The 18,628-nt window shown below is 51.2% G+C and overlaps 1 protein-coding gene across 2 annotated transcripts in view; it reads left to right on the top strand.

The window, feature by feature from the left end:
* The first annotated feature begins 2,910 nt into the window (after nt 1-2,910).
* SFI1 (SFI1 centrin binding protein) overlaps nt 2,911-18,628 on the top strand; it is a 531,261-nt gene continuing 515,543 nt past the window's right edge. For both annotated transcript variants that reach the window (XM_085635878.1, XM_085635877.1), the window contains exon 1: nt 2,911-3,018. In XM_085635878.1, coding sequence (XP_085492004.1) covers nt 2,996-3,018 — 23 coding nt within the window. In that variant the 5' untranslated portion in view covers nt 2,911-2,995. The remainder of the gene's footprint in view (nt 3,019-18,628) is intronic.

The raw sequence follows: 18,628 nt of genomic DNA, 5'->3' as shown, positions 1-18,628 counted from the left end.
AATTAGCACACACTTTAAAGTATGTTCCACAGTAGCCCTTATGACCCGACTGCTAATTAAATAAACAAAAACAGAAAGGCCATGACAGGGCCAGCTTTAGCACTGATGCGAAAGTCTTTTTTGGCGCCACACCAATAATCACTGCCATACGCCACAAGTGCTCCTCATCTCCCCATAGCCCCTCCCCCTCATGACATCCTCCTTAGATTCTCTCACTGCCTCACGCCACAAGTGCTCCTCATCTCCCCATAGCCCCTCCCCCTTATGACCTCCTCCTCAGATTCTCTCACTGCCTCACGCCACAAGTGCTCCTCATCTCCCCATAGCCCCTCCCCCTCATGACCTCCTCCTCGGATTCCCTCACTGCCACCCTCCACCAGTGCCCCTCATTTCTCTGTAGCCCCTCCCCCTCATGACCTTCTCCTCAGAATCCCTCACTACCATCCTCCAGCAGTGCCCTCCATCTCTTCCTAGCTGCCCCCTCCCCCCTCCACCCCATGACCTCTTCCTCTGATTCCCTCACTGCCACCCTCCAACAGTGCCCCTCATCGCTCCATAGCCACTCCCACTACCTCCTCCTCGGATTCCCTCACTGCCGCCCTCCAACAGTGCCCCTCAGCTTTACGTAGCCCCTCTCTCATATGCATTTCATTTGTTGTGTAGCGCTACTCATATCAGTGTAGAATCTGTCAGTACTTTACACCACACACACATTATACAGAGATAACGAATCATACAAGTATGTAAATCAGCCTACAGGGAATGTCACATAAGCCAATGAGGATTACAAGGTGTAGGAATCACATGTCATCCATACTGGTGGGCAGTTATTTTAAGAGGTTTTGGGCTGCGGAAGCACAAACTCAGGATTTAAAGAGTACTCCAGTGGTTAGGGGTTGGCTTTACTGATAAAAATGTATTTCTGCCCAAAGATACTAATTTTAGCAACATTAGAATAATGAAAGACTGGAGAAGTTCTAACTATATCACAAAACAAAGAACGCGAAGTTCTAACTATACCATTCAGGTTTGCATGCAGCTCTTTGATGACAGTTCATTGGTCACTGTCCTATGTTAGGATTGTAACTTCTGAACTGCAAGTAACACGAGGATCTCTGTCACAATGACTGTAACCCACTGAGCTTCCACATAAAATACAGTACATCTGCACTTAACTACTAACAGAGAAATGATTGCTCTCCAGCAGGATCATTAATAGCCAGCGTTATCTGGGCATTTTTTTTATTGTCTTATTGTTGTCCTGCATCGGCCATGATAATGATAAAAACGGATTAAATGAAGCACACACGAAGTACATGTCCTGCTGCGCCTGTGCAGATTTAAAAAGAAAAACAAATAGTGACACATTCTCCTACCTACTCCATTAGTCAATCTTAGTGTCGCAGCCTGAAGTGATAAGCAGCTGCAGGGGTTGGGAAAGGTGAATCAAAATAAACAAACTTCTTTTCTCCTGCGCTGCATAGAAAAAGAATATCCACGCAGCAGGACAGTGGGCAAAGGTTGCCGCGGCCAAAGAAAGGATTTGTCGCCTTTTGCCATGCCCCTGTTGGAGATGAAGGGGTGAAAAAATAAACAAAGCCTCGTTAACATGTAAATGGTCTTTTAAAGACCTGTGAAGTACTCAGGTACGGCTGAGATAATCTCTGAAACTGTCTGTGTGTGCGCGCCCGGGCTTTGAAGCACTTTGAGAACCGGGCCTGAATTAGGGCAGTCCCGGGACGCTTTTTTTAAATCAAGAAGTAGGGGAACGGACTAGCATCATTTTTAAAAGTAGGGGCACGCCGTGCCCCTCCGTCCCCCCCCACTTCTAACACTGGGGCCATCGGGCTTGTTCTGCGCCGGCTTCTGGGGGTGCCCTCGAAACGGGCAGCTCTCTCCCCCTTAATTCCAATCAGCTGGGCTGCTGCACGCACAGCCAGCTCTCCTCCTCACCACCTTACCAAAGGCGGCGGCACACGCGGAATTAGCCCACTCGTCGCCATTGTTATGTTGGGGCCCTAGGCCCTCATGCTCGGTGGCAATAACGGACGCTGACACATGGTTGGGGTAGTGGGTTAACTGGCCACGAGCATGTGCGCTCGGCCTTTTTATTAACAGCGTCACCTGACCCAGTGACGTCTGTGGTGGGTGGGTGTACAGTGTAGGACACACATCTGAACACTAGAACGTGTCCCTGCTAGGACACTACATCCCACCTCACCTGCTCTTTGTAGTCCACAAAACCATGCAGCCCCTTTGTGTGCCCTGTCATCACAGCAGACCCTATGTGCCGCCCTACTATGTCTCTGTTGGCCACTCTACCCCTGTATTACCAATGTAGCCGTTTGTCATGAGAGGCAGCCAGCGAATCGTCGCCTACAAGTGGCAGGCGCGTGAGCACAGGCAGGGAAATTGGGCATCGTAATCCTCGCGTGTGGTGCAACTGACAATTAGTAAGTGAGCCTGGCAGCCATTTTTGAGTGATAGTAATGGTAATGTATTCTAGAAGAAACTTTATATAGGATCAAAAACATTCAGCATATTGTAGTATATGTAGTTCGAGGTGTACGAGTCTAATGTCGGCAGCGAAAAAATAATGACCAATGTCTTGAAAAATATAGCCAAGCCAGCTTTGTGGAGTTTAAAAAAAGGTAGCGTTATTTAACATTTTCTTGCGAACTTCCATAAAGATAATGGGTGCGACTGACATTCCGGAATGAACACGAGTGTCTACGCGCAGTTGTCACTCTTCTGAACCCACAATTGAAGCCTGTCCCTATTGGCTACGTTTACCGTGTCATAATTGAGGAAACGTAATAGTGTAGTTCGGATATGCGCATGCGTGCTACTGGGCGTCATCGGTTTCCATGAGAACGGCCACACTTTCTGGAGGACTGGGCGGGAAAACAAGCGCGGAGGGCGGAGTGTACAGAAAGGAGGGCGGGGAAGTTGAACATCAAGTTTTCAGCAGGAACCGTCCACCCTCCGCAGCAAGATGGAGCGAAGGGGGCGTGGAAGGTGAGAGAAAGGGGGAGACCTTCAACTAATGGGCAACCAGAAGTTAAGGGGGTGACGATGGGCCAGGGTATTTGGGGACAATGCCGTTAAGTTATGCAGAATTTGTAAGTGGGTAGGCAACAGGAGGAGGCTATGGTAAACAGAAGCGGTAAGGAGTAGGTTGCAGGGTGGGCTTGCGGTCAGAGAATTAAAGTGAGAAGAGGAGAAGTTGGTGAACAGGAGGCGGAATGAGGAAAGAGAGGAGCGCGATGACAGAAGGGATAGGGTAGGTTTCAACGCGTAAAAGTGAAATAAGAAAAGGTAGGGTAAACGAAAAAGAGAGGCGTGGGATTAACCTGGACAAGACATGAAGTGTGAGTGGGCAGCTAGTGCGAAACATGCAAATCTAAAAGTGTAGGTGTACTCTATCCCCGAATATCTATTTGCTACTGAGAAGTGATGCTACTTCCCCACAGTTAGTATCACACCCCATTCTTGATCACATTAAAGTAGCTCATGTTATCACTACCTAAGAGGACCTACCTATTTAAGGCACACGGGGGTAGCGGTAGGCAAGGGGACCGAAAAGGCAGGACGGGGTAAGAAAAGCGAGGGGCAGGCAGGGACATCTTAAAGATTTTGGGGGGCCCCTTTTCGGGACAGATTTGCCTTTATTATCCACTTTCATCTCTTTCATGCCCTCTTTGACCTGGTCTCTGACAGTGCACTGCATACTTGTTCAAATTCTATTACAGGACCGGAGGCTTCGTATTATGCTTCTCTTTCTATTTATTGCTACTCACAGCAGCCAATGAAAACTTTTCTTATGCAAAACAAACTACATTTCCCATGATGCATACAGCACATCACTTCCTGCAGAGCCCCATAAGAGCCAGTAACACCAGTCCTCTTTCTTTGCTGCTCACGCAGACAGTTAAGTTGAGAGCTCCGCTTTTTGATTACTTTAATGGTGAATGTGTTGATATTTGACATTTTGAGGCTGTGCTTGTGCACGCGAAGCTTGTGTATATTTCGCGCTATTAGCTCAAGGCTGCCATCGCATCCAACTGCACCGCGTGGTGTGGCAGGTTCAGGAGACGCGCTGTGGCGCTACGGGGGTCCCGCTGATAGCGGTGAGGTTAAGGCGGATTTGGCCACGGGCAAGGCACCGCTGCATACCGCGGTAGCTTGTTGACAAACGCGGCGCTCGGCCGCTTCAGTGATTGTCCCTCCAGCGTTTTGACGCTTAGAGGATGTCTACAGCACCCGGTACCGCCCCGCCTTCGGCGGGTGCACGTTAAGTGAGATATTGGCGCAAAGGCTTCCCTGATCTGCCTGTGACGCCAGGAGCCTGTCGCTTTCGTTTTTAGGTCGTGTTTCCAGGTGCGTAGCCCAATTGGGCTATTTTGGTAGGATTTGGGCTACGCACGTCGTTACTGCCCGATTTTAGGTGTTTTTCCTTTCGTTTTTGCCATTCAGGCTGCGTGTTAATGAGGAGAGCACTTCTGACGCCTGGCTGGCTGCAAAAACGACCTGGGCCTGGAGGGTGCACACCTCCTTGAACCTTATCTTGCTCTTTTGGCTCCGCTACGCCTGGTGGGCTGCAATAATTTGATCACAGCTCTTGCTGAGGAGCTAGGTACCGGTGCTGTTGTGCTGTGGGTTGGCTCCCCCTTTATTACTCCTCCTGTACCATTGCCTTATGAGCAAATACGTGTATAAGTTTGGTTCCACCATGGACAATTGGGTGCATTACAAGAAGGATGATACCCTGTATGAGGAAGAGGTGACGACACCTGCCTTAGAGGATAATATTGTTGAGGCCCTGGACGCTTCCGTGCAGCAGTCGGTCAACAAGGCCCTGGAGAAGGTAGTTCCGGGAACTGTGCAGCAGGCATTGGCGACTGCTCTGAAGCCTATTACTAGGCAGCTGGAAAAATTTGCGAAACGTCATGGTTTCACTTCCCCAACTGAGGAGTCGACAGGAGACCCACGGACTAAGTCCTGGCCCCACTCTGATTCCTATGAGTCGCTTCCGCGCCCGGCAAAAGAGAGCGAGAGGGTGCAAGATACAGACTCGGACACCAGTTCCACCTCATCAGACACCCCTGATGACTCCCCTCCCAAGAAGAGGTCTCGGAAGGTAAAGCATGTGGAGACTCCTCAGCCGACCCCCACACCTTTCACGTTCAATCCCTCCGAGATCGTTCACCCCAGATCTTCGGATTGGCTGCCTGCTCCGGAGGTGGCAGCGTATTTACATGAGAACTTGCGCAAGAGCTTCGACAAGGAGGTGCGCAACAGACTGTGGTCTGAATGCCCCGACCGGATCTCACGGATAAGGTTGCGGACATGCCCGAAATCGATCTCAGTTTACTCACTTTCCTCAAGAAGTTTGCCAAGGACCCTAAGAAGGGTATAGACCGCGCATGGCGGGGGTGCCAGGATAAACTGCTTGACGTGGTCGGCCCACTCACAAAAATACTGGAGATGGCTCTAGAGGTGCAGGAATCAGGTACCACTATTGACTCTGATGTTTTGGCAGGCTGGACCCAGCGGGCCATCTGTCTATTGGGGAATGCCAACTGCGCAATCTCTACAGAGCGCAGGAAGTCTATTCTGATGCGCATGGACTCCAATCTTACGGAGTTGGCGGCGGCTGAGCCTGGGCCATTGGCGGATGGCAACCTTTTCGGAGACCGATTTGTTAAAGACGTGGCGAAATATGTGGGCACCTTCACAACCCTAGACAAGGCGCAGGCTGGAATAAAAAGGGTATTCCACGCAGGGGTTTTCAACAGGGCCGGACGAGGCTGGGGACGCTTGTTTGGCCGTCAATACTCTCAAGGTCCTCAAAGAGGAGATTTCGCACGCGGCAGAGGAGACTGGGACTCCACCCGCGGTGGCACCTTCTACCCCCACAAGTCAGCGCTTCAACAAAAGGCGCTTTAACAAAGGATCCTATCGGGGAGGATTCCAGGCCGCCGAATCTTCAGGTGAGCGCTCCAGATTTGTTTCTGCTTCCATTGGGGGGACGTATTCAGCAGTTTTATCACAATTGGGTTCAAGTCTCCCAGGACACCTGGGTTTTACAGACAGTTCAGGGGTTCCATCTGGAGTTCTTCCAAACACCCTATCAAGTTCGTCGACCCAGACAACTTGTTTTTTCCCGACTAGAGTGCGATTTCATAGATTCAGAAATAGAAGGATTGCTGCAGAAACGCGCGATAGCTCCTTGCAGCGAGGGCCCTCGTGGTTTCTGCAGCAATATTTTTCTGGTGCAGAAGAAAGGCGGTGGTTACAGGTTGGTACTCAATTTGAAGGATTTCAATCACTTTCTGACGTACAAACACTTCAAGATGGAGGGCATCCATCTGCTAGCAGACTTGCTGAAACAGGGTGACTGGTTGGTCCGGCTGGACCTGAAGGACGCTTACCTGTCCGTCCCCATATATCGTCCCCATCGCATGTTCCTTCAATTTCAATGGCGGAACCGGTGGTACGAATATTTGTTCCTTCCTTTTGGACTTTCCTCAGCACCATGGTGCTTCACCAAGGTTCTGAAGCCGGTCGTAGCCTACCTCAGGGAACAAGGGGTTCGCATGATTGTCTATCTGGACGACATGCTCATCATGGCACAATCTCAGGAGTTAGCGGTTCAACACTTGCGCATGACCATCCGTATTTTGCAGAACCTTGGGTTCGTGATCAACGAGCCAAAATCGGTTCTGTGTCCCACGCAGACGATAGATTTTCTGGGGTTCGTCATAAATTCTCTGACGGCCCAACTCAGCCTTCCAAATGCTAAGCTGCGAGATATCGAAAAGGAACTTCGCTCGTTCCTGACCAAACAGATGGTCTCGCTCAGGGGGATTGCCCGGATAGTGTGTCTTCTTGCGTCGTCTATTCAGGCGATATTTCCGGGACCCCTACACTACAGGGCCCTTAACGACTCAAAATCCAGCACCTACAGAAGGGTCTTTCTTACACGGACGTAGTCCCTCTTTCCCCGGAGGTGAGGGACGAGATGCAATGATGGTTGGCCCATGTCGAGTCGTGGAACGGCAGAGCAATTTTGGGGTCTCTGCCGGAGGTAGTCATAGAATCCGACGCCAGCCGCTGGGGCTGGGGTGCGCGCTGCGGAAATATTTCCACAGGGGGACGTTGGTCCCTAGAAGAGTTAAATCTTCACATAAATTGTCGGGAGCTCCTCGCGGGATCGTTTGCGATTCGGACACTAGCTCCCAGAAAGATCTCATGTTGCATCCTTCTTCGGATGGACAACATATCGGCGTACGATATATCAACAAGCTGGGGGGCACGAGGTCCTCCATGCTGGTGGAAATAGCGAAGGCCTTTTGGCACTACTGTCTGAGTCATCAGATCTCAGTCATAGCGGAATACATTCCGGGGCAATCCAATGTGGTGGCGGATTGGAACTCGCGCCACCTCAGGGACTACAGTGACTGGCAACTTCTACCACGGGTGGTCCGGTGGTTGCAAGAGATTTGTGGGTTCTGCGAGATCGACCTGTTTGCCTCCAGGCTGAACCGTCAGATGATGAAGTTTTTCAGCTGGAGACCGGAACCTCTGGCGCTGGCGACGGATGCCTTTGCGCAAGAGTCGACTCAGAAATTGAACTACGCGTTTCCGCCATTCATTCTCATTCCTCGAGTGTTCACTCAGGTGATGCGCCAGAAAGCAGAGGTGATACTAGTGACTCCCTTGTGGAAGTCGCAACCATGGTTCCCGTTGTTATTGGAGGCGAGTTGCGACTTTCCCAGGAGGATCCCATGGTCCTCGACGATGCTCCAGGGCCCTCAGGGGGAGACGCACCCGATGGTTCTGTCGGGGCACCTGTCCCTGATGGCCTGGAGACTTTCAGGCAGCGTTGGCAAATTCCAGGATTTTCGGAACAAGCTTCGAGCTTTATCAATCAAGCGTGGGCCCCCTCTACCAGGAAGCGATATTCTTCAGCCTGGGGATGCTGGGTTCGTTGGTGCATGGGACAGCAGGTGGATCCCGTGGGGGCAGGATTACCCTATATTGTGAATTTTCTGTCGGAAAAAGCGTCGGATGGTTTGGCATATAGATCTGTTAATAATTTCCGTTCCGCCATATCGGCAGGCCATTCCCAGGTCGAGGGCAAACCGGTCGGAATGCACCCTTTAGTTTGCAAACTCCTAAAAGGTATCAGAGTAGCTAATCCACCCAAACCAAAGTACTCTTCTTTGTGGGATGTCTCGCTGGTTCTTTCACTCTTTAATAGATGGCCCGACAACATTAGGTTGTCTAGGAAACAGTTGTCGGCCAAGTTGGTCATGTTGCTTTGCCTAGCGGCTTGTAGACGTTCTTCGGATGTCAAAGCTCTGGATATCACAGGTAGAGTATTTACTCCAGAGGGAGTTTCGTTTTCTATTACGGCTAGAACTAAAACAATGTCACGTAGTGTGGATTATCATGCTTTTCCTGATAATGCTAAACTTTGTGTGGTTCAATGCCTCAAGGCTTATGAGGAATGTACCAGGCCTGAGGGGGTGGCACAATTGTTGATTGCTCTGCAAAAACCATACAAACCTGTGTCTGCGGCTACCATAGCCAGATGGCTTAAAGATGTTATGCAGGAAGCAGGTGTAGACACTCAGGTCTTTGGTGCACATTCTGTTCGAGGCGCTATGGCCTCTAAGACTGTCATGTTGGGTTCTACTGTGCAAGATATTATGCATTCTGCAGACTGGTCGTCTGAATCAACGTTTAAACAGTTTTATTATAAACCGGTGGGTAATATATCCTCTGTTGTCTTTAATCAGCGTTAAACTAGCATAATACGAAGCCTCCGGTCCTGTAATAGAATAAAAAATTAGCTAGCATTCGCGCCAAGAATTTTCAATTCTATTAAGGACATGGAGGCGAGGATTATCCCACCCGGTAAAATTACAGTATTGTAATTTTCTGCCCGCCCGTTTGTTTATATATTCTGATTATACAGAAATTACGGGTTGTTTATCTCTGTTTTTTCAGGATCCAAAAAGAAGATGGACTAATCCTGTTGGCAGTTTGACGTTCTTCCCAGCTGGTCTAGTTTTCTTCCACGTTGGAAGCTGTTGTTGAACTTTATTATACTTATTGGACTTTTTGTTCGGAGCAAAGAAAGAGGACTGGTTCCGGTGTTACTGGCTCTTATGGGGCTCTGCAGGAAGTGATGTGCTGTATGCATCATGGGAAATGTAGTTTGTTTTGCATAAGAAAAGTTTTCATTGGCTGCTGTGAGTAGCAATAAATAGAAAGAGAAGCATAATCCTCGCCTCCCTGTCCTTAATAGAATTGAAAATTCTTGGCGAGAATGCTAGCTAATTTTTTATTCTTAATGTGTTTACATCTAATATTCATGGACAATGATGTGTGTTTTTAATATTGTAACACAGCAGCAGCACACTAATATTACTGCAAGTGATCTCCGTGACACCCTACCATTTCTCATATGTGATGGCCTGTTTGATCTAAAAGAAACATTTTTTATGGATGTTGCATGAAACAAACACATTTTCTGCAAAATGTCTGTAATAGATTCCCACTCTTCACCCACAATAAAAATAAATGAACAGAAAGGGGTATTTATAACTATCTGTTTTAGGATTATACAAGGTCATCAGGGAAAGATTATCTGCAGAAAAGAGCTGGCTCTATCAGCCCCCCCCCCCCCCCCCCCTTTCCAGCTGAAAGGATGGGGCCCTGGGCCAGAGCCTACTTTGCCCATGCCTTAAAACGTCTTTGGGGGCAGGAATTTAGGTTTAAATCTGTTTTTATTAGAGAAAACAAAGTATCGGAGCGGCATCAGCAGCTAACGCCTACAACCCTGCGGGCCGGCGGATCGCTGCACTTGGAGGTCAGTCCATCAAGGCTTCAACTAGCTCCCCGTGGTCGGGCCCCCTGTACACACAGCATGTCGCCTACAACCCCGTGGGGCCGGCCGCGTTTTAAACTGAAGGGGTCAGGAGGACCCCCTGGGTCTCTGAGGGGCAGTGTTGACCATTCTCCACCTTATGCTGCCCAGCCGGGCCGGCCATTGAGGAACCAATCCGCCCAGTACATGCTAGATAGGGGACTCCCCCCAATGAGGCTAATATTCCGCTCTAGGCGTAAGGCTCTGCGGCCGTGATCTACCCGTTAGGGCGTTATCCACCTCGATACTTCCAGAAAACAAAGAGAAAAATAAACTCAGCCAAACTCCCCCCCCCCCCCCCCCCTCCCCTGCCCCAATACCCCACCCCCCAGAGTTCTGGGGTGTAGTACCAATAGGTCGAGATTTTAGTGAGGGTCTCGGTGAGGCCCGTGTGGTATGCCGAGTGCCTGGCTCTATAGGCTATCTGTTCCCATTCTTCCTGACTTAAGGCTCTGCCCAATTCCTTCTCCCAGCGCTCCCTCCCCGGGTTATAAAAGTGTGACGAGGGTAGTTGGAGGAACCGATATAGGTCGCTTATGAGTTTAGCGTCCGCCGTTCGTGTCAGAAGCCAGCGTTTGTAAGGGAGGAGCAGTCTGTCTGCGGTCTCTCGCACCTGAGGGTGTAGGGCCCAGTGGCGCACCTGCGTGTAACGCATTCTCTCAGTTTCTGGGAGTGAGTATTCTTGCCGGAAGCATTGAAAGGGAATGACCCCTTCCGAGTCGTACAGGTGACACAGCGCCCGGCATCCCGCCGTACGCCAGTGTGTGAACGCCCCCCGTTCCATCCCTGGGGTGAAATCAGGGTTGTCCACTAATGGTGTCAGTGGCGAAGGAAAGGACGTTAGGCCGAACGCTATGTTGGTGGCGTCCCACACCCTTAGAGGGACTCTGGTGATATAGGAGGCATATAGATTAGTGGGACGGTGGGTCCTACGTAGAAACGGCACCTCCTGCAGGGGCCTGCCCGCTACCGCTTGATCTTGGAAGAGCCAGTGTTTGTCGGACTCCCACCGGCTCCATTCCACCAGATAACGCAACTGCGTCGCCTGAAAGTATTTGCGGAGATCCGGTATGCCCAGTCCTCCCGCCTCCGGTGCCAGCATCGAGAGCGCTCTCCACATCCGAGGCTTCTTGCCCTGCCATATAAAGCGTGCTAGGTCAGACTGTATTTTTTGGATCCAGCCGGCCGGCGGCTGTAGCGGCAGCGCTCGAAACAGATACAAGATCTGAGGGAGAATCATCATCTTGACTGCCGCCACTCTACCCAGCAGCGAGAGGGTGTTGCGGTCCCACCGAGTCAGTTCTCCCTTTATCTTTTGGCCCAAGGCGGTATAATTCGCTGCGACCATAGCAGGCAAAGTGGGTGCCAGCATAATTCCCAAGTAGGGCACTGGATCTGACGACCAGACTATCGGTACTCGGTGTTGCAGAAGGGTTCTGGTCGTCGGTGAGAGAGAGAGGTCCAGGGCTACAGATTTGTTCACGTTCATCTTGAATCCCGCGACCTCCGCAAAGGAGGTTAGCTCCGCAATGCACGCCGGCAAGGCCCGCAGCGGATCTTCCAGCGAGAGTATGACGTCATCAGCGTATAAGCTGATGGTGTGGTAAAACCCGCCAAATTTCACCCCTCTCACTGCCAAGTTGCCACGGATCCTGTGCGCGAAGGGCTCCATGTAAAGAGCAAAAAGTAGAGGTGACAACGGGCATCCCTGCCTTGTGCCCCTCTCAATGTTAAAACTTTTAGAGCTGTACCCGTTCACTCGCACCACGGCGGTTGGGGACCGGTAGCAGTTGAATATTATGCAGCGGAATTTGTCCCCCAGCCCAAATTTCACTAGTACCTGTTCTAGATAAGGCCAGTGGACGCGGTCAAACGCCTTCTCCGCGTCCACCGCTAGTAACATTCTTTCCCCTGGGATCCGTGACTCCTTCTCTATGAGATGAGTAATCCGTTTAGTGTTGTCCACCGTCTGCCTTCCTGGGACAAACCCCGCCTGATCCGGGTCAAGAAGTCCCGGTAGGTGTGGAGCCAGGCGCGCTCCAGGATCCCAGTGTATAATTTGAGATCTATATTTAGGAGAGATATCGGCCTGTAAGAGCCGCACTGCGATCTATCTTTCCCCGGCTTGGGGAGAACCACGAGAGACGCCTGCAACAAGTCCGGTGGAATGGCCCCCGGTTCAGCGAAGGTGTTGAACAGGCGCGTGAGAACCGGTGCTAATGTCGTGCAGAACGTTTTGTAAAACAGGGACGTATAGCCATCCGGGCCCGGGGATTTGCCATGCTTTAGACGAGCAATGGCTGATACAACTTTGTCGACCCGTATCTCCTTGTCTAGGGTCTCCGCCTGTGAGAGCGTCAGGGATGGCAGGGAAACCGAATCCAGATACCCCTTTGTCGCGAGTGCGTCCGGGGGTTCCCCGGCGTAAAGGTCGGCATAGTACCTGCGGAAGAGCTCTGCAATATCAGTGTCCTCCGAGACTCTCGAGCCCGCTGGGCTGAGGATCTCTTTCACCATCTGCTTCTGTCGTACCACCCGGAGTTTACTTGCCAGAAGCCGGCCGCACTTGTCCCCCCCCCTGTGTAATAGGCGTGCTTTAAGCGCAACGCCGCATATTCCGCTCGGTCCATATCTAACGCCGTCAGGAGCTTTCTCGCCTCCTTGAGTCGCCGCCAGACCCGGGGGGCTCCAATCCTACAGTGCATTTGCTCCAGTTCCCGAACCCTCTGAGTGAGTTCCTCCCGCTTCTGCCGCCGGGCCGCATTATCCGCGGAGGAGATAGCGATAAATTCCCCTCGCAGAACCGCTTTCAATGCAGCCCATTGGGTCGCTCTGGAGGTGTCAGAACCATCATTGTGGGAAAGATATTCCCGGATCGCCGCCATGACCTGCGTGACCACCTCCTTCCTATAGAGCAGGGAGTCCCGGAGACGCCAGACCCGGGGGGAGCGGGAAGCCGGCGGCAAGCAAAACGTAGCCATGACAGGAGCGTGGTCCGACATAGATATCACCCCCACCTCAGCCGCCGTGGCTAAAGAGTGCACTGGCCCCGTGACCAGAAAGTGGTCCAGCCGCGCGTAAGTTTTATGTGCGTGCGAGTAATAGGAGTAGTCTCTGTCGGTAGGGTGCAAGCTACGCCAGATGTCATGTAGATCCAGCTCCGCCAGCTGGGCCTTGCACCCGGCCGAGAACTCCCCCGCCTGCGGGGAGCGGTGCGCGGACCTTTCAAGCGCCGAGTCGAAGACCATGTTGTAGTCGCCGCCGACAATGATATGCCTGTCTGGCGTAGCCATGACCTCCCCCACTGCCGAGCTAAGGAAGGATTCCTGCCTGTCGTTTGGACTATAGAGAGACCCGATTGTGAAGGAGAGACCGGCCACTCTAAATCTGTAAGCTAGGAGCCTTCCATTCTGTTCCGCTTGTTTGTTGAGGATTTCTCCTCGAAAGTGTCGGGCTACTAGGATCGCTACCCCCGCTGTTTTCGTGTTGCAGGACGAGAAAAACTGTGTTGGGAATGAGCGTGAACGTACTCGAAGGCAATCGCGGGGTAAAAGGTGCGTCTCCTGAAGAAGACAGATATCCGCCCGAGTATTCTCTAAAAGAGATAGGACAGCCCGTCGTTTAACCGGGTTATTAAGGCCCCTGACGTTAAGCGTCACAATGTTAAGAGTTGTGGCCGTCGCGGGAGGAGACGGATGTATCCGCGTAATTTTTGAACTGACCTCCGACTCGCGCCTCAGGCGCTGCGACTGCAACAGGGACCCTGTTCACGCACTGGACGACCCCCCTCTCCCCTCAATCTCCTGCCTTCTTTCCCATCGAACCCCCTTCCTCCCGGCCTCCCCCATCCCTCTCCTCCCCTCCCCAACTACCCCTACAACCCCCCCAACCCCTCCCCTGGCAACGGGTCAGTAACTCTGGGTAACTCCTCCCTAGTCTCCCCCTCCCCCTCCCCCAACCCTTGGTCATCATAGTCCAAGTCAAGTCCCACCAGGACCCGTCTTTGGTAGGATACTCAAGTGGACGTCCTGCCACCGGACCCCCCCCCCCCCCTGCTCGCCCCCCCCCCCCCAGCCCCCAAACCTGCAAGTAGAAGATGGCGAGAGTAATCTCCCCCCGGAGTGATTTATGCAGCCAGTGTTCTCGGCCACCTCCATCACTGCGCTTTCCATGCTGGCCCTGATGGTGGGCGAGTCCGGTCTCCCGGAGCGCTCGTGGGGTCGCCGCCTGGATACCCGCTGCCATCCATCCCCCCCCCAGAGCGCCCCCGGCGATCCGGCACTCCGTTCTCTCCGTCGTCGCTGCGTCCTGGGCCTGCGCTCCTTTCCTGTCCTGCCGCTGTCAGCTTGCTTACGGGCTCAGCGCTCTCCTCTGTTGCGGCCGCCGTCCTCGCCACTCCCTGGTGCTATAAGCCGAGCCGCACTAAGCTCCACCATTGTCAGCCCTCCATGATATGTAGGCGGGTGGGTTTCTCCCTGTTTCACCTCTGTTAATTGCCTGGCAGTAGCCCTCCGTGCCGCCTTCGCTCCCGGGCAGGCTGTAATCGGTGAGCCCCTGGTGCCGGTGTGGCACCGCGCGCCCCCCCCCCCCCCCCTCGATGGGTCTCTCCTCACCTCCTCCGTGCTGCCGGCGCGGTCTCGGTCGCCTCCGGTGATTCTGGGCACCAGCAGTCCCGCGGCAGAGACCCGAGGCTCTCTCAAGGCCTCCGCTGTGGCGGTCGTTCGCCCCTTCTGTGTGAGCCTCCTTGCCCGTGAATGAGGCTGGTCTGTGCTGCTCCCTCCGTCCGCCGTCCTCCGCTGTCGCTGCTCCGCCCTCCTGCCTCGCCGCTCCTCGCTACCGCTCGCAGGGCAGGGTCGTCGGGGCCGACTCGGACAGTCCGCGCCCCGGGCCAGTCCGCGCCCCCAACCGCCTCTCACAGGTCGTTCTTCAGTGCGGTCCGGCCCCCGCTCACCGTCTGGCGTCTCCGGTTGCTCTGTCGCGAGGTGGCCGGCCGCTCCCTCAGCGCCGGGCACTTGCGTAAGGTTCAGCCCAGGCGCGCGGTCTCCCGGCCCGGCTCCTCGCTCTTCCTCCGGCCGCGTCAGCAATCTCGTTGGCCGCCGGGTCACTCCGGCGCCCCCCCGGATCCCCGGGTTCCGCGCGGCTGCTGCTAGCACACCACCGCCGTGGTGTCCTATTCCCCCGCAGATCAGGGGGAGATTCTGCGCTAATTACCGGTCTAGGGGCTTAGGGGCCTAGGAGCTCGCGAGGAAGACGTCCGTTCACCTCGCCATCTTGGCCACGCCCCCTGGGGGCAGGAATTTAAACAGTGTGGACAGAGAAAGAATTGTGAGTGCCCATGCACTGGAGGAAAGTAGCCAACCTGCCAAGTTCAGTTCGGGGGGGGGGGGGCAAACGATTAAGGTTGTCCCTGTTGAGTGCATCAAGGTAATTGTGTTCGCCTAAGGGATCTAGACAAACTTCAAAACAAATTGAGTGGCACCTGTCTAGTACAATGCATTCTTCACAATTCCTCTCAAACCATGTACTGTATAACATGGCAGTGTCTCTGACCTTGAAAAAGACAAATGGAGTGCACCAAAGGGATATAGCGAGTACCATATATCTTTGCCTTTCACAGTGTGGCTAGTGTGATGTACTACATATCGTGCATCGAAGGGGCGTTTCTCATGTCAATTGAAAGGAAATTTATCACTGGTTTGCAACTGATCTGCAACTGCTCGTGTGGTTTGTCAGTTAGTAAACATTCACAAAGTGGAAGCAGTCCATGAGAATGGGCGTTTGTGTTAGGGTTCAGATGCGTGGTCACATGGTTCTTCCTCACCTTCGATTCCCCTTCACAATGTAATTTTTTTTAGGTCTCAACTCATTTGCTAGCTTCATTGTCACTAACCTTTTCTTTCTCCTCATTTGTCCATGGCATGCATGCGTCATACCTCTTCCTGCCCTCCCCGAGGGCATGGCCCAATTACTGCTATCTATCGACTGCTCCAATTTAATGATCATTTTATAAACTTCTTTATTTCATCTGTTAAAGAGCCTTCGTCAGGAGTGCTCATTAAACAGGCCTGTAAATCTTATTCTTATCTTGTCACGTTTGCTGTGCATTTAAAGACCAAGATCCAAGGTCAGATGCGGTTTTCCATGAGCAACTGTTCACTTTTCTTTCTCTGACGTCAAAGTGATTGCTTAAATTATGATAGCTTAAATACCAACGTCACCGGCGCTCGGGCGCATGGCTGCTTAGTTTACATTCTTCAAGCAGCCCGGAAAGCTCTGTCTCCTCTCACCCACATCCAAGTGTGACAGACACATTCTGCACATGACCTCAGTAATGAGCTTCTTTCGCTCTACAAACTATCACCCCCACTTCTATCGCTTTATAACAGAGAACCACATAGATACATAAAATGCCTGTACTTATTTTTGACCTCATAGAATTGCACAGACTGACATAAAGTGGGGTTTTACAGCCCTTATTATAAATGTCATGTTATTTGAAGCATGCTCCTTTGTGTAGCGCAACAATGTGCTCTGGTGCGAATGTGCGCTAAGATTTTGCAAAAGGGAAACATGAGGCGATACGCTTACAAATCCACACATGTGGAGGAAAAAGGTGAATGCATGCACCATTAACCCGCTATATGGTTAATGGCTAGGGCTAGGGCTATTTTTAAAAACGTTCGATGGTTCTTTACATTTTTACCGCACTACTGTTTTCGGTAAATGCACAGATATTTGGTGTGTGACGCCTGACTTCACTTGGAAGGCAGTGCTCTCACCCTGGCTGTTATCCCATCCTGTTGCCCAGAGGAGGTGAGGTAGCATACAAGCCCACATTTTAGCAGAGAAGCCCGACCTTTAGGAAAAATTGTTGAAATCTAACATCCCTGGTGCCTTTTTGCTGTGGCAGCTTTTAATATGAGCAAGGAGAAGGAAAGCAATTTGATGCTTGAAATAGTGTCTCCTGTCTAATTTTGAACTGTTTGTATTTTTAGCGATTTCCACTGATCTCTGAAGAACACAAGTGGGGTTGCAAGCTTCTCAATACTAAACATTTGTAAGTGTCTCACTTTTTAGGTCTTAGGTAGAGACATGTTTTGTGTTCAATCTGTGAGCGCCTCCCTCCCTGTTTTTTACTGCTCTTTCATGCCTGTTAAATTGAAAATAAATCCGTCCTGAGGCAAAGTCAGTCCGCCTCGTCTTTTCCACTTCCAGAGACAGCAGCGCAAGGGCTTTGGTGTGTGTGTGTGCACGCTTGTGTTACCTCACTCACAAAAACTGAAGTGGCCTCCATATGCTTAGGATTTTTACATGACCTCCAGCCAAGTAGAACAGCAGCCGTGCTGCTATTCAGCATGGCTAAAAGACAATAACATTGACAACGGCAATAGCTCTCAGATTGCCAAGACCTATTGGCTTTGACAATGCTTGTTTCAGCAGGCATTACAATGCCTGTCATTTGGACATTGCAGTACTGAAAATTTGCAGCTGCAGAGTTGGCGGTCTGTTCATAGCTGTTAGTTAAAAGGTGAGGTTTCGAAAACCAGGGCACACAACAGACACAGAAGTAGCAACTGTGAAGCACACAATTACTTGATTGACCGCACTCGCTGGCATCCAGAATAGACAACAAGGAGATTGCAGTTTATTGTGATAGGTATTTTTGTAATAATCTTCTGGGGAAAACTAAATAGAACATTGAGGCACAGTTTCAGTGTCATTTACGTTGCTTCCTTATGAATGACCGTACTTAATTCTGCATGTGTACACATGCTGGCTAGTTTCCCTCTCTGTTTAGTTGAGCTTTTAAACTGGGGAATGGTACGTTTACTGAAATTTCTCTGGACAGATATTGGAAACATCAGGACTTGCCTGGCAAATCTGGGATGTCTAGTAATCCTAGTGAGCAAGCATCTCTTGAATGCATACTTCGTGAAAACGAATGAGGCAGGATTTCTGCAAGTGCTTGTGAATGGCCCCTTTGCTTGGTGTCAAATGGATGCATCGGCACAACTTAAAGATTTGGCTGTATCACCTTACAGACACTGTTAAAACAATGTGAGTTATAGGAAAGCTCTGAGAGGATGCAAGGACTGGGTAAATAAACTTGTGGATCAGATGGTGAGGGTATACCTCTAGACTTCAAGGAGGGTGAAATCTGATGTTTGGCTGTAGATGTCATTGTTCAGGACATGTGATCCGGTGGAAGTCTTATAGAAGCATTTGATTTAGGGTGACATTTATTCCAAAGTGGGCAATAGTCTCCAGATGAAAATAAATTTTGCTAGGGTAGATGGTTTCAGAAGAGTAATGGGGGAGATGAGAGGGCTGAATGGGGCAGGGCTTGGGATTCAATCCGGTGAGAGGAGAATGGCCAGGTAAAGTAAAAGGGAGTAACGTGTGACGCAGCGAGCATATGGTGGCATAGGTTCAAACTTGCCCAATGATGTGGGTATCTCACAGGTAGCCTTCTTTCAATTCTTTTGTTTGTTGTCATGGATTTGTAATTGTAAAATTGCAACTACATGTACCAGAATGCCATCCATCTTTGGACAAATTGTGGAGTACTGACTGACCTTGTAGTGGAAAATGATTACGACTTTCCATATATTAGGCTGAGCAAGTTCAGTTTTGAAATTCCAGAAGACATCTTCACTTCAGTTCCAACCATAATGTGTTCGTGGACAG

This window comes from Triturus cristatus, chromosome 11 (genome assembly GCF_964204655.1).
Source record: "Triturus cristatus chromosome 11, aTriCri1.1, whole genome shotgun sequence".
Taxonomy (NCBI): Eukaryota; Metazoa; Chordata; class Amphibia; order Caudata; family Salamandridae; genus Triturus; species Triturus cristatus.
Note: the sequence above shows the minus strand (reverse complement) of the source record. Positions and strands in the feature narration are given on the sequence as shown.